General features: G+C 52.6%; 1 protein-coding gene across 8 annotated transcripts in view; it reads left to right on the forward strand.

The window, feature by feature from the left end:
- The window catches only part of CDH13 (cadherin 13), a 1,026,978-nt gene that overhangs the window by 921,010 nt on the left and 94,308 nt on the right, over window positions 1-11,660 (forward strand). For 7 of the 8 annotated variants that reach the window (XM_007082828.3, XM_042969571.1, XM_042969572.1 and 4 more), the window contains 2 exons: window positions 3,945-4,127; window positions 11,351-11,604. In XM_007082828.3, coding sequence (XP_007082890.1) covers window positions 3,945-4,127; window positions 11,351-11,604 — 437 coding nt within the window. Of the gene's footprint in view, window positions 1-3,944; window positions 4,128-5,883; window positions 6,363-11,350; window positions 11,605-11,660 lie in introns of those variants that run through there. The other variant, XM_042969573.1, reaches the window with a different exon arrangement.

Consider the following 11,660-nt stretch of genomic DNA (forward strand, 5'->3'; position numbering starts at 1 on the left):
GGTAGATTTAAACACAATCCAGTTCCTTGACTAGACTCGGCTTGGCTTTCATGGTAAATTCCAGTGCCTTTCCTTGGCCCCCAAAGCCTTGCATAATCTGAATCTGTCCTTCTCTGAAGTCCAGTGGGAAACAGTTCTCCCAGCCTCCCCCCACTCCAGACACACCCACCTTCCCTCCCTTCTGCAAATGCATATGCTCCCCCCTGCCACTGGTCTTTGCTCCTGCTGTTCCAGATGCCAGGGCCACTCTCTCTCCTTTCACCCTACTAACTCCTCCTGTGCTTTCAGTTCTCAAGGAATCCCTCCCTAATGACCCTCCACAGACTGGGTCAGGCACCCACTCCCTCTCACCAGCCCCCTTTCAAGCTACAGGCTCAGTGTTACTTTTTTTCCTAATATTGAACATAGGTTTATTACCAGACATATACCATGTCTGTTTTATTTTGTAGTGTATCCCTAGAATTTAAGACTATATCATGCCTGGCATACAGAAGCCATTTGCCAAATATCTGTTGGCTGGATGTCTGTCTGGAAGAGCGATAGATGGACAAATGGATAGAGAATGATGGACAAATGGATGGGTGGGTGGGTGGGTGGGTGGATGGATGGATGGATGGATGGATGGATGGATGGATGGATGGATTGGTGGGTGGATGGATGGATGGATGGATTGGTGGGTGGATGGATGCGTAAGTGGATGGGTGGATGGATAAATGGATAAATGCAGGGATAGAGGGATGGAGAATGGATGGGTAGATGATGGATGGATGGAAGGAAGATTAATGGATAGGAAGGAAGATAAATGGATGGAGGATGGATGGAGAATAGGTGGAAAATGATGGGTGGATGATAGAGGGGTGGATGGATGGTAGGTAAATGTAGCTGTGGACACATTGCTAAATCTAAGGATATATTAGGGCCACAGTACACACTGTGAGAATTCCTGTAATAATACCACCTTATTCCATTTGGAGACATTGGCTCGCACACTAAAAGGGTGTTTTATGCCATCCCCTATGGTATGTGCTCCAGACATTAAAAAAGAAGTGTCATGGGGGAAATCTGCACAGGTTTTTCCCACTTAGACATGGCCTAACTATCAATTTCAAGATCCATCCGTCCATCCATCAGATCTTCATGCACCCGGTACTGTGCTATGTACTAGGGATCAGGGCTGAGTCATCCAACAGTTACTATCGACACAGCATCCTCAAATCATAAGGAAAAAAGAACTTTCAGAGTCAAAGAAAATTTTGTTTTTTTCCCTCACATAAAAAAAAAAAATTAAGCCCACGAAAATCTATTATGGCGGGAGGGACCAACGAAGGTGAAAGTCGACCTAAGACTTTCGACTTTTGTCGACTAAGATCGACAAAAGTTGTGATGCCGCCGTGCTAGAGATGTCCTGGAGAACAAAAGAGATCGGTCCATCCCTACCCTTCTGGAACATCAAGCAAGTAGCAGAATCAAGCATCGGTCAACAAGCCAGTCCCTCTCACGGCTCCTGGCTAACCACATCTCTCATATTTCCTCCGTCCTCGCCTTTGATGCCTATATTTAAGACCTACTGCCTATATTTAAGACCACCGATTCATTCAACAAATGCTTACTGTGTCCCCTCTCTGTACCTGGCATCATGTGAGGGGTCAGGGGGAGATCTGTGAACAAGGCAGACCACATAGGGCCTCCAGCCCCCTCCAATCGTGATCTGTCCTAGGTGTTCATCTCAGCAACGTGAGCCTCATCTGCTTTGACAAAGCAGCTTCTCACCTCTGTGCTGGATGTAGCAGCATTTCTACAGGATGGATGGTTCCCAGCATCCTCTGGTCTCAGTGCTCCGTGTGCCTGCATAATTGCCCACCTGGGGTCCTAAGGTGCCAGTGTCAGAAAAGACACAAGGACAGGTTATGAGCTGAGGTCTGGTGTGATCAGTAGGGACAGAGAACCGGTCATCGGGCTCTGGACCCCAGCAGGGGTGAAGGACGGACCTAAGTGATGCAGGTCTTGAGTAATAGAACTTGTTAAAAGCAGTGTTTACAGGAGTCCAGGAGACGCGGACTTGACCTTTGGTTCATTGAATGACTCTGGGCTTCCCTTGCTTCTCTGTGCCTCTTTCTTCACCCATATCTGAACGTTCTTGACCTTGGACTCTATCATGCTTCTCTCAACCCAAATTGCATACTAAAATTATCTGGACAGGGGCACCTGGGTGGCTCAGTCGTTTAAGCATCTGCCTCTTGGTTTTAGCTCAGGTCATGATCTCATGATTCATGAGTTCAAGCCCCACAGCAGGTTATGTACTGACAGCATGGAGCCTGCTTGGGATTCTCTCTCTCTCTGTGTCTCTCTCTCTGTCTAAGTAGATAAATAAACTTAAAAAAAAAGAATGATCTGGACAGGTTAAGAAACTATGGAATCTCAGACTTTACCCCAAACCCACTGAATTGGAATAGAGCTTGGTTAGTTAAAAACAAAACAAAACGCCCCTGAAAAGATTCTAATGTGCAAACAGAGCTGAAGACCATCTATCTAGGCTTACGCTTAGGAATTGCATGATTTTTGTGAGAAGGAGGGAAAGATAGAAGGAAGAGCCTCCTTAGACAAGAATCAGGTCAACTTCCTTGTCTCCCAGAGCCATATCCACGTGACAGCGTCTTCCAGACCTCCCTGCTCTGGCCACTTTCCATCCTGCCATCATGTTCCAAGAATTTCCCAGCGTCCCTTTGAGAGAAAAGGAAACAACCCACCCGGGTTTGCTGAGGTGTGGTAGACGAATTAGTTCCCGTCCCCGCCCCATCCCCCCCCCCCCCAAGGCATCAAGATTAAGGCTTATGATTAATGATTTGCAAGTCAATTAATCAGCCACCGCTTCTGAAACCTCATCTCTCAAATTACTTTTCTCTGAACACAAAGGCTTTCTGACACTGTCTCACTGTCTCTAGATTCACTTGGCTACTAATTGAAATTCCAAGATATTTCTTCTTCTTGTCAGCTTATTGGTATTACTTGTCTGTAAAATATTTGCAAACAGATTACTATTCACGTGTAGTGTGTCAGAGGTAAGCACCAAAACAATACTTTATGCTTCCAGCTCGAAGGAATGTGCTAATGATAGCTCGTGAAATTCTCTATCCCTGGGAAAGCTGATTTTTCATTTATTGATTTATTTCCACCACACCTACTTGCAACAAGTATGTGAGATGTATTACAATAAAAACACAGGTACAACAAGGCTTCAAACAACTGATTTATAAGTTTCCGTAGAAAACGTTTTGTTTTGTTTTGTTTAAGTCATGGGGAAGGAGTGGGACTTTCTTCCTTCGAGGAGATGGTGCGGTCGAGCAGAGGCTGTGGAGTCCGACACGGGCAGGGGGGCAAGGCTCCAGTTCCAGTCCCTCCACACGGCAGGGAGACATACACTGGCTCCCCGGTTACCTTGGTTACCTTGTGGTTTGGGGTAGATGACTCTGCAAGAGCAAAGGCAGACAGAATTGCATAAAGGCTCAACCTCCATAGACGTCTGTCTCTCCTTCAACAACAGCTCCCGGGACGGTGTTCTTCTCCTTGTGGGGACTCAGGACCCACGCTCCTCCCCCTGTAGCCGTACCCTGCCCTGGGGTCCTGTGGTTGTCTGGGTTCCGATAGATGGCAGGAGAGAGGCACAGAGAAGAGACCGCTGCCCCCAGCTGGCAAGCATCACATCTGGCCACATCCAGTAGGGGAGAAGGCAGTCTCATGGCCTCACCTAAGTACAAGGAAGGCAGAGGGAGGGAGCGGACCATCTGCCAGCACAGCACAGCTCCATGACCTGCCTGCATTATTGTTTACTGTGAAATGAGGTGATGCGGGTAACGTACCCACTACCGGGCCCGCGGTACGAGCCCCGCAAAGGGTCTTTGCTGTTCTTTCCAAAGAGTGACAGTAACCATCTGCTCTGTTTGCAGTTTCAAGCCACCGTCGAGGAAGGAGCCGTGGGGGTTATCGTCAACCTGACAGTGGAAGACAAGGACGACCCCACCACGGGCGCGTGGAGGGCTGTCTACACCATCATCAACGGAAACCCTGGGCAGAGCTTCGAAATCCACACCAACCCTCAGACCAACGAGGGCATGCTGTCCGTCGTCAAAGTAAGGGCGCTTCCGGGCTCCTCCCTCCACCAGGCAGAGGGCCTCCCTGCTGGGGAAGGTCAAGGAGAAGTCAGCCCTGCTCTCCTCCTTTTGGAATTGAAAACAGAAAAAGGGGCTCACAGCTTAAGGGTGAACTTGTACCCTCACAGCCACGAAACCAAGCTGTTTTACGGGTTCTAGGAAACTCAAACTTACGTGTAACCTTCAAAAAAATCCCTAATTTAATTTTCAAATGAGATTCTCCACACATCTGACCGTGAATTATCAAAGATATGCAAAAATGGGATATGTGAAGGTTTTTTAAAGATCTGTGATCAAAACTGTGGATCATTACAGGACGCCTGAGTGGCTCGGCTGGTCGAGCATCCGACTCTTGATTTTGGCTCAGGTCATGATCCCAGGGTCGTGGGATGGAGCCTCGTGCTGAGCCTGCTTAGAATTCTCTCTCTCTCCCTCTGCCCCTCTCCCTTGTTGGCACATGTGCTCTCTCTCTCTCAAAAAAAAAAACAAAGAGAGAGAGATCATTACATTTCTTCCTGGTCTTAGCACAATCTCGGTTATTCACTTGAAAACAGGAGATAAAGGGCGACTGACCCTTAGCACCTGTGCAAGTGTCCTGGGGCTGCTTTAACAAATGGCCACAAACTTGGTGATGTAGGGCCACACACACTCACACACTCTCACAGTTCTGGTGGCCAGAGCACCAAAATCAGTTTCACGAGGCTGAAGTTGGCAGGACTGGTTTCTCTTGGGGACGACCTATCTCCTCATCTTTCCCAGCTTCTGGAGGCCACCCACATTCCTTGGCCTGTGGCCCTGTCTCGTGTCTTCGGTCAGGGGACAGCAGCACCACATTTCTCTCTGGCTCTGAGTCTCTGCCCCCATCTCACATCTGTTTCTTCCTTTGACTTCTCTGCCTCCCTCCTTTGAGGACCTCTGGGATTCCATGGGTCCCCCTGGATAATCCAGGCTCCCCGCAGCGAGGTCCTTTAGCCTAATCGCATGTGCAAAGGCCCCGTTGCCACGTAAGGTCCTATATTCACAGGTTGCGGAGACTGGCACGTGGTCATCCTGGAAGGTCATTATCCAGTGTAGCCTGGGGATAATCCTCAGGACCCACTGTGGATGGCCGATCTTGGAGGATGAGAGGCTGGGTTTCTCCCGAGCCCTGCCCTTTCCAATACTTCCTTTACATTGAACTTCAGCTGCCTGGCTGAGAAGAACAGCCCCTGGGTCTTCCCGGGTCTCCTTCCCTAGTAACACAGGCACGGGCGGAGTTGTTAGGAGATCCTGGCACTGCCCTCCCAGTGCACCCACCCGTGCACTTTCACAAGTCGTGAAAGTCGCAAACTAATGCAGCCTCTGCCTGTCCTCCTCTGCGGCTAGCCTGGGTCTATACAAGCCGTCGGACGATTTTCCAAACCTGCGGCTGGAAAACAGCATTTGGGTGAATATGCATCCCCATCATAAATCCTGGAACAGCACAGTCGTCCCCGTTCTGTTTGCTACAGCTTGAGGGACAGAAAATCCAAGAGAACCAGAGTCACGAAGGAGCGTCCTCCCCTCCCCACCTTCCCACACGGGCCCTCACTGCTGAGTCTGAAACGTTAGCACTTAGAAGCATCGCCAAGGATGCTAGTCTCGACCCAGGTTCCTGGGCCCACACCACACCTGCTGGGTCACCATGTGAGGGAGGGAGGTGTTCGCCGAGCCTGGCCTTGCAGATGACCACTGTGGAGGATGTTTCCACCTGCAGATTCCGCGACACCTGGGGCTCCCTCTGGGCCTCAGTTTGACCAGTGAGTGGACTTCCTTTGCTTCAGAATTGGGATGGAGACTCCGCCTCCCTCCGGCTGCCTGCCACGTGAATTCCTCCAAAGGGCCTTGGACTCTCTCTGCTTCTCAGTCCACCAAGGTCGAAGACCCCGGGCAGCTTTCTGCAGGCAGGCCTGGCCTTGTTCCCTTCAGGTCAAGTACCGAAATACCAGGCTGATAGTGGCTTAAATACTAAAGAGAATTTAATGATTTCCATAACTAGACGAAGGTAGGCCAATCTAGGATTGACGGGCAGCTCAGGGTGTCAGAGAGCCGTCAGGGGGCACAGCAGATGCCTCTGGCTTTTTCCTCATGGTCATAAAATGGCTGCCAAAGTTCCAGGTAGCACATCTTCCCGCTGCTGTGTTCTGAGGCTCAAAGCAAGGAGGCAGCCAGGCAAGAAAGAGAGAGAGAGAGAGAGAGAGAGAGAGAGAGAACTCTCATGTGCCCCCCCCCCACCGCAGCCTTCAGGGAAGAAAATATCTTTTCCACTGGTTTCCCAGGCAACTTCCCATGATGTTTCATTGCCCAGATAACATATGCCCACCCTCAGCTGTAGGGAAGGCTCTGAAATCTAAATCTGGTCTTTGGGGCTTCTACAGGAAGAGATGGGGAGGGGAGCACCTGGGAGGGGGGAAGGGGTGGTCTTTGGGCAACCAGCCATGGGCAGTCCCGCCCTAACCAGTTGGCAGTCCGCACACCGAGGAACCAGCAGAAATTTCAGGACTGTGTGGTTCCCAGGGGAATCCTACCTCCCTGCAGGATCAAATCCTAACAGTTCCAGAAAGCAAGAACCTGTCTCCTTGTAAGAGCTTCTGGTCAGGAAGGCTCTTAGCTGCTTTGTAAACCTATTCCAAAACTGTCAGAGAGTTACCCTTTCGGCTGAATATAATCCACCCTGTATTTTAAGCCTGTTTTCTCTTTTGTCCTCAGAGGGGAAGGAAACATCCAGAAAGCCTTGATCCCCAAAGCGATAATAGGCTTAAAAGTCACTGTCGGATCACTTCCAAATCCTCCCTCTATCAGACAACAAACCCCAGGTTCTTTACCTCTCCCCCCCCCCCCCCCCCCCCGCGCCGTGTGGGATGGCTTTTCCAGCCTTTAAACCCTGCAGGACACTGGTCCACACCCACTCTTGACCCTCAATGAAATATTAATTGAATCGAATCTCTGTAACTTTATTGGAAGTGTTTTCAATTTCCTCCCATCCCCGACACAGAGACCCTGCACCAGACAAATCACATTAATGAGGTCACGTGCCCGAGACAAAGGAGGGTTTCTTACTCCAGCGTGACCCAGGGCAGGGTACGAGAGCAGAGACCCACGTTTTGCCAGCTCCCCAGCGGCCTGGCCCGGGGAACGCGCAAATGGAATTACTACATCCTAATTCCGCACAGGGCAGGTGGGGTGAGCGAGCGAGGGCACTGCCCTGCGGAAAGGCAGCATGCGACTCACTGCCCCTCTGCCCTGCCTCCGTGGCACTGTTCCCGCCTCCACCCCTCGAAGGCCAGTGTTCTGCTCAGGGCATGTCGGCCTGGGGACGTACTTGGAGACGGGCCGGCGAGCAGGGCCTCTCATCTTTTTCTTCGTTGCCGTCTTACCAGCTGCTTATCCTGGCGGCTCCAGACCGAGGTCTGTGGGAAACGCACCGCAGCTCCCTAGCCTCTCCCAGGGTCCCTTGCTACAGTGCTTACCAGGCCAAGATTCCGGGAAGGGCAGGGACAAGCGTGCAGCAGCCCACGGGCCCAATGGTGACCGAGCACCAGGGCCAGACCTTGACCTGCACCCCTCTGTATTGGGGAGCGAAGGTGTCCCTTGCACACCTACGAAGCTGCGTTCCATCCCAGTGTGAATAAATCGGCCCAGAGTGGAGCAGAGGACCAGGTCCCCGTCAGCATCACACTTGGTACACACAGCGGTTTATTATTGGCTCCGATTTTCTCGTCAGGCTTCCGGGGCCAAAACATCCCTCTGTGCCACTTATGTGCTGTGTGACTTTAACTGAGTTATTCAACCTCTCTGAGCCTGTCCCCTCATCTACAAAATGGGAATAAAAACACCCACTATCACGAGGTAAAGTGAGGCTTGGGTGAGGTGATGCACACAGGGCACTCCAGGCACAGGCAGGTGCACAGTAAGGGATAAATAATGTCACGGCAAATAGGGACGCGTGGCGGTAAAGATCAAATATATATATTATGGGGGTCAGAGGGCTCTAGGTGCCCCACTGTTATGGGTCAAATTATGCCCCCAAAGAAGAGCTATTTTGAAGTCCTAATCCTCAGACCCTGTGAAGGTGGCCTTCTCTGGAAGCAGTCACTGCGGATGTGATTAGTGAAGATGAGGTCATGGTCGAGTGCAGGTAGGGGATGCCCTAGGCCAGTATGACCATGTTCCTGTAAGAAGTTGGCCGTGTGAGGGCAGATACACCCAGGGGAGAATGCCGTGCGACAGCAGAGGCAGAGAAGGGAGCGGCACAGGGACGAGGCAGGCTCCCCTAGAGCTTTCCGAGCGAGCACGGCCCTGCTCGCATTGGACTCTGCACTCCTGGTCTCCAGAACTGGGAGACAGTGGATTTCTGTTGTCTTAAGCCACCCAGTCCTTCGGTACGGCCGCCCTGGGAAACTGAGGCACCCACCAGACTCCCTTACGAGGTCGCAGCTGCCACTCCAGAGCCTCCAGTGCTGGCAGATCACCGTCCTAGCCTCTGCTGCCCAGCAGAACTGCCCTTACCAAAAGGGGAGCCCCCCAGCCAGGAAGGTTAGGCCCTGCCAGCTGGAGAGAGCCTGCCGCCTGGGCCTGCCGGCAGGGGGGTGCAAAAGACCAGCCCCTGCCTTGAGATGGGGCTGACCTACTGGTGCAGTGAAAGCACCAGGACCCCCGTGGCACTGGGCTGGAGCTGGAGCTGGGCTCCAGCGGGGAACACGTCCTGGCTCATTCCCTCTCTTCTGAGAAGGTATGCCAGTCCATCATACTCAGAACCCCTGCCTCAGGCTCTGCTTCCAGACTCAGCTGGAGTCTCGGGGAACCCAAATAGAGATATCTCACACACACACACACACACACACACACACACCTCTGACAGAAACATACATGCACATCTAACATAAATACATCGAATATGTAAACCCCTGTGTATACATGGTTAATGCTAAAGGCACCCATATACTTATCCAACATGAATACACACACATAGAGAAACACACATTCCAGCCGTACTGTTCAAAGGCCGTGCGTAAATAATCCAGGCCACCTCCACTCGAGATTCCGATCTTCCCTCCCGCCTGGTCTGCCCCACTCCATCCTGCTGCAGGGGGCTCAGGGGGCCCTCAAACCCAGGCCCAGATTCTGCTGTGAGGAGCCCTCCGAAGCTAACAAACCAAAGAAACCCCAGCCTGGTGACATTTTCATCGTGGTGGACAATTCCGTCGGGCTAGATTTCGGATTTCACACATGCCCGTGTGCTAGTTAACTTGACCTCCAGAAGCAAACTGCGCTGCCAGGAGCCAGAGCTGGTGTGAGAGAAGCCCTCTGGCCCTGCGGTGCACCCCCCTCGGTCTGCCCCGCACTGGGGTGGGGGAAGGAGGCTCCCGAGAGACAGAGCTCCTCCCGTCAGCCCTGCTCAGAGCGCCGAGTGCAGGGTGGTCCCGACCCGGCGCGCCAAAGTCTTCCCCCTCTTCGGTGTCCTAGTTGGGATGAATGACTGTGTTCCCAGCGTGGCGATCCCCTGGCCCCTGTTGGAAATGGACTTCCCTGAGGTTGCGTATTTAGCGCGTCACTCGGGATGGACAGAAGTTAGAAAGGGACGGAGCGGTGAAGTATTCTTGTGTTACCCGGATGAGACCAAATAACGCCTGGGTAGCTCCTAGGTGCCAAGAGCTTTGTATCTGTTAACTCAGAGGGTCCCTCTGGGAGTTGTTACAGGTGGGGGCAGGTGGGGGGGAGGGGTCCCGTCCCGTCCCGTTACAATCAGGAAGCACTCCTGCGTCAGCACGTCAGCATTTCCTCTGCGTGTGCGTGTGCGTGCCCGCGTGCGCGTGCGTGCACTTCGGCGCGTGTGGGGAGCGCTGCGTGCGTGTTGGCTGCGATCGTTACGGAAGGTTACCGCAAGTCAGCCCAACTCACCCAGCGGGTTTCAATCCTAGCTCTTGCCCCTGCGGGGCTCTGCCCCCACTTCCCGTGGCCCTTACAACCTGGGAGGTCATTTGCTTCCTTCTAGTCGAGTGTGAATCAACTCCGTGCACCCGCTTTGGTCCTGTCCTCACAGCAGGAGTATCCCTATGTCACGGGTCTGAGGAGTTGGTTACTCATTCTCCCACGAAACATTAGGGAAATAACTGGAAATAAATAACGTGCCCTCATCAGACCTGAACGTCTCCCCACGCACCCCCAGGGACAGGAAATGTCACTCCTACATCATCTAGTGGTTTGGAAAGGGAGTGGCCAAGTGACTATCATCTGGCACGTTCTGTGATGGGCAGGACCATCGTATGAATAGTGTCTACAGTGGGGCTTCTTTGACATGATCTGATTTCCTCTGCACATCAGCTGGGAGAGGCGGGTACTCTGAGACCCCTTTGCAAAATCACCTCGGTGGACCCCATCTCAGTGACCCTGGGGCCGGAACAGTCCACCGTCATGTTGGACGGTCCCTGGCATGGCCGTGTGTCTGGTCATCACTGCCTCTGCCCAGTATGTGGCCACCGAGCCCCCAAGTCATGGTGACAATTGAAAATCCCCCCCCCCCACACACACACACACATTTTCAAATGCCCTCAGGTGGGGAAGGGCCCAGAGGCTTAACCCCACGTGTTTCCAATCCTCTTCAGCCCTTTTCCCTACGAGACGCCGTCCCGGGAAGCGTGCCTGTGCCAGAGAGCTGTAGAGACCCCAGCCTCAGACCTTGTGGCGAGTGAGAGGGAAACGGTGCAAATGGGACTTGGGGCCTTTTCCATTCTATCTCCCATGGTGACAGAGGCAGGGCTGCCCCGAAGCTGGCAAAGCTTAGGCTTGAGTCGTTCATGCCCCCAACCCCCTCCAAGTGTCGGTGTCTTGTGGCTACAGGTCACAGGTAGGAAGCCTTTTAGTGTCAGTGTGGCCAGGGCGTCGCCTAAAGAGATCGCAACGGGGGACCCCAGGTCTCTGGGGCTCACGTAATGTGTTGTCATTTATTTCTTCATCAAAAAAAAAACAAAAAAACAAAACACCTTCCATCCCGATTTTTGTATCTGTATGCTTCGTATTCCTTTTCTTAAGGGGGACCCCAAATTGCATTAAGGTTGGCCCACAAATCCTGGATCCATCCCTAAACATCCACCCGGGCCCGTGGGATGTCAGAGTGCTTGGTGCAAAGGCGCCTGCCCTTTATAGCAGATTCACATGCTCAGCCTCCTCCCCCTGCTTTCCAGCCTCTGGACTACGAGATCTCCGCCTTCCACACCCTGCTGATCAAAGTGGAAAACGAGGACCCGCTGGTACCCGACGTCTCCTATGGCCCCAGCTCCACGGCCACCGTCCACATCACTGTCCTGGACGTCAACGAGGGTCCGGTTTTCTACCCGGACCCCATGATGGTGACCAGGCAGGAGAACATCTCTGTGGGCAGCGTGCTCCTGACCGTGAATGCCACGGACCCAGATTCCCTGCAACATCAAACCATCAGGTGGGTGAGCGGCTCCCTAACCGGAGGGCAGAGGCAGGCAGGAGTTGCGTTTCTTT

Source organism: Panthera tigris, chromosome E2, assembly GCF_018350195.1.
Source record: "Panthera tigris isolate Pti1 chromosome E2, P.tigris_Pti1_mat1.1, whole genome shotgun sequence".
NCBI lineage: Eukaryota > Metazoa > Chordata > Mammalia > Carnivora > Felidae > Panthera > Panthera tigris.